General features: G+C 62.8%; 1 protein-coding gene across 1 annotated transcript in view; it reads left to right on the top strand.

The window, feature by feature from the left end:
* The first annotated feature begins 6 nt into the window (after positions 1-6).
* The window catches only part of CNN2 (calponin 2), a 9,636-nt gene continuing 7,104 nt past the window's right edge, over positions 7-2,538 (top strand). Inside the window, 1 exon segment of the mRNA XM_004716969.2 lies at positions 7-84. Within this exon segment, the coding sequence (XP_004717026.1) occupies positions 22-84 (63 nt within the window). The 5' untranslated portion in view covers positions 7-21.

The following is a 2,538-nucleotide window of genomic DNA, read 5'->3' as shown; positions in this document are numbered from 1 at the left end:
CGCGCCCGCTCCCCGCCAGCCATGAGCTCCTCGCAGTTCAACAAGGGGCCCTCCTACGGGCTGTCGGCCGAGGTCAAGAACCGGGTGAGCGGGGTCAGGGGCCGGGGCGGGGTCAGCAGGGCTCAGGGGTCCCCGGGAGGCTGCTCCAAGCCGCGGGGTGCAGCGAGGTCTGGGATTTGGGGAGAGCGACTCGCGCCTGTCCCCAACGTCTGAGTGGACTTGGTCAAGGCCTCCTCTCCGGCTGAAGCCCCCTGCCCGCACTCCACCCTCTGCCCTGGGCCCCTGGAAGGTAGCCCGCCCTGAGGGTCTGGGGGCACCCCAGCTGGCCCCCTCCGCTACCTCGGGGCGCACTTCTGCTTTTTGAGATGGGAGGGGCGGGACCGGGCCCTTTGCGGAGGGCGTACCCCCACCCCAACAGGAATTTCCTGGTTTCACACCTGGGAGGCGGGTTGGTGGGAGACGCCCTCCGGAAAAGTTTGGGCCTGGGCTGCGTCTCCTTCCTTCTTTGCGCCCAAAGAGGGGGTGTCCGTGAATGTGCCCCTAAACATGGTGATTTGTCACCTGCAAACACAAAGGGGTGGGAGGTGGGACAGTGGCAGAAACCACCACGGTCTGGCCCAGAGAGGGGTAGATAAGAGAAGCGGGCGGTAACCCCGGGCCCCAGGACAGACACCCTCAACCCCTCTACCCTGGCACACCCTCCCACCAGGCACCTGGGAATGTAGGCTGGCGGACAGAGCCTGCCTGGGCACGTGGAGTGTGCCATCCTGTGCCAGCCACCTGCACTGTCCCCGCCCACCCTCCCCAACTAGGGCATGGGCTGCAGCAGGGCAAATAAAGGGAGAGCTGTGGGCTTCCCTAAGGTCCCTTTCCCCCCACCCCAGAGTAACGGGGGGACTCATGCCCAAGTCTGTCATCTGTGTGTGTGTGTGTTGATAGGGCAGGGTAGATGGGGTGCACACCCCCATCCAGAATCATCTTAGGGCCTCCATAAGCACACGGAGTTCAGAGAGGTTATTTAGGGGCCCAGAACCACACAGTGCTGGCATTTGAATCCATGCCCGCCTGGGTCCAGCACCTAATGTCCACTGGTTCTCAGGTGCCACTGCCCTGCACTGCCAGTCTCTATGTGGATGAAGACATGACAACCCTGGGGTGGGGCAGCCTCCGAAAGCCACTGGGGCAAGTGGTGACCTGTTTGCCCAGGATGAGGTCAGCTCCTGGTCTGGAGAAGAAGCCTTCCAGCAGTGGGAAACCAGTTTCCTGCGACTTTGAGTCATGCTCTGTCCACTGGTCTGTCCAGCTTCTCTCTCCACCCCAGGCCTCAGTTTACCCCCTGCTGGGCAACACGGGCAGGCCAGTGTCCAGCATGCCTCCTGAGGTCGGCTGAGACATCCATGCTGTGTGTGTGTGTGTGTGTGTGTGGAGCGTGGACTAAACAGCCGGGCACAGCTGGTCCCAATTTAGCTGGGACCGCGGCTGCATTCCTGCCTGTTTGCGGTAAGCAGGAATGTGCTGAGGGCGGGCGCCCTGACCGGGCAAGGGGAGGAAGTTGGCTGCAGTGGGTGGGGCCAGGCCAGGCGCCTCCACCAGGACCCCTGGCTCCTTGGCCCCCATGAGCCAGTGGGGACAGGGCCCAGCTGGACAAGCGGACAAAGCAAGCTGCAGGCACCCAGGGCGTGGGAACCTGCAGGCTCAAGCCTGAGGGGATGAGTTGGAGGATCAGGTTGGGGGCTGGCCTCCCCCCCTGCCCTCCCCCCTGGTCTCCCCAGAGCTCCAGCCCCAGCTCTGCGCCCCCCCCCCCCCAGGAGGACCTGCAGGAAGCAGAAGCTTTATGCTAATCATTATGCTAATGATTCCAAATGTAGGGAAACTGAGGTGGGGATGTGCCCCATCCCCATCCAGGGGCTGGAGGGGAGCTGAGAGTGGGAAGTGGCTATACCACAGCCTCCTTGCGGGGAGAGAGGGGGTGCCCTCTCCCCCAGGGATCTGTGAGGAGCGGAGGACCCACTGGCCTGGACCGCCTGTCCGGAGGACACCTCCCTTCCCCCTTCCTGCCCCCCCACATGTCCGCCAGTGTCTCCCACTCTGCCTTCATCACCCTGGAAGGCCCTATCACAGGGAGAGGGGTGCTCAGGGAAAGTGGATCAGGCTCTGAGATGGCAGAGCTTACAGAGGGAACACTCGGATTTGAAGGGGTGTCCATAAAGAGCCCTCCCCCACATCGAGTCCATCCCACTCGCAGTGACCCCATAGACCAGAGGAGGACTGTCCCTGTGGGTGTCCAAGGCTGAGACTCTTCACAGAAGTAGAGCGCCTCCTGGTTTCGAATTACTGACCTTGCAGTTAGCTGCCGAATACTTAACCCATAGCACCACCAGGGCCCCTTGATGAAAGCCAGGGCAGAAAACAAAACTGTTCAGGACAGAGGGCAGTCACCCTGAGCTACCACTGGGGGAGCGAGGGGGGTGGAGACAGCACAGGCCAAGGTCCTGGAGAGGCTCCGGGGCTCCCCCAAGGGACTGTGTGGCTGCCAGC

Source organism: Echinops telfairi, unplaced genomic scaffold, assembly GCF_000313985.2.
Source record: "Echinops telfairi isolate 266 unplaced genomic scaffold, ASM31398v2 ScPeMD7_7459;HRSCAF=8497, whole genome shotgun sequence".
NCBI lineage: Eukaryota > Metazoa > Chordata > Mammalia > Afrosoricida > Tenrecidae > Echinops > Echinops telfairi.
The sequence above is the reverse complement of the archived record's forward strand: the minus strand, read 5'-3'. Positions and strand labels throughout refer to the sequence as shown.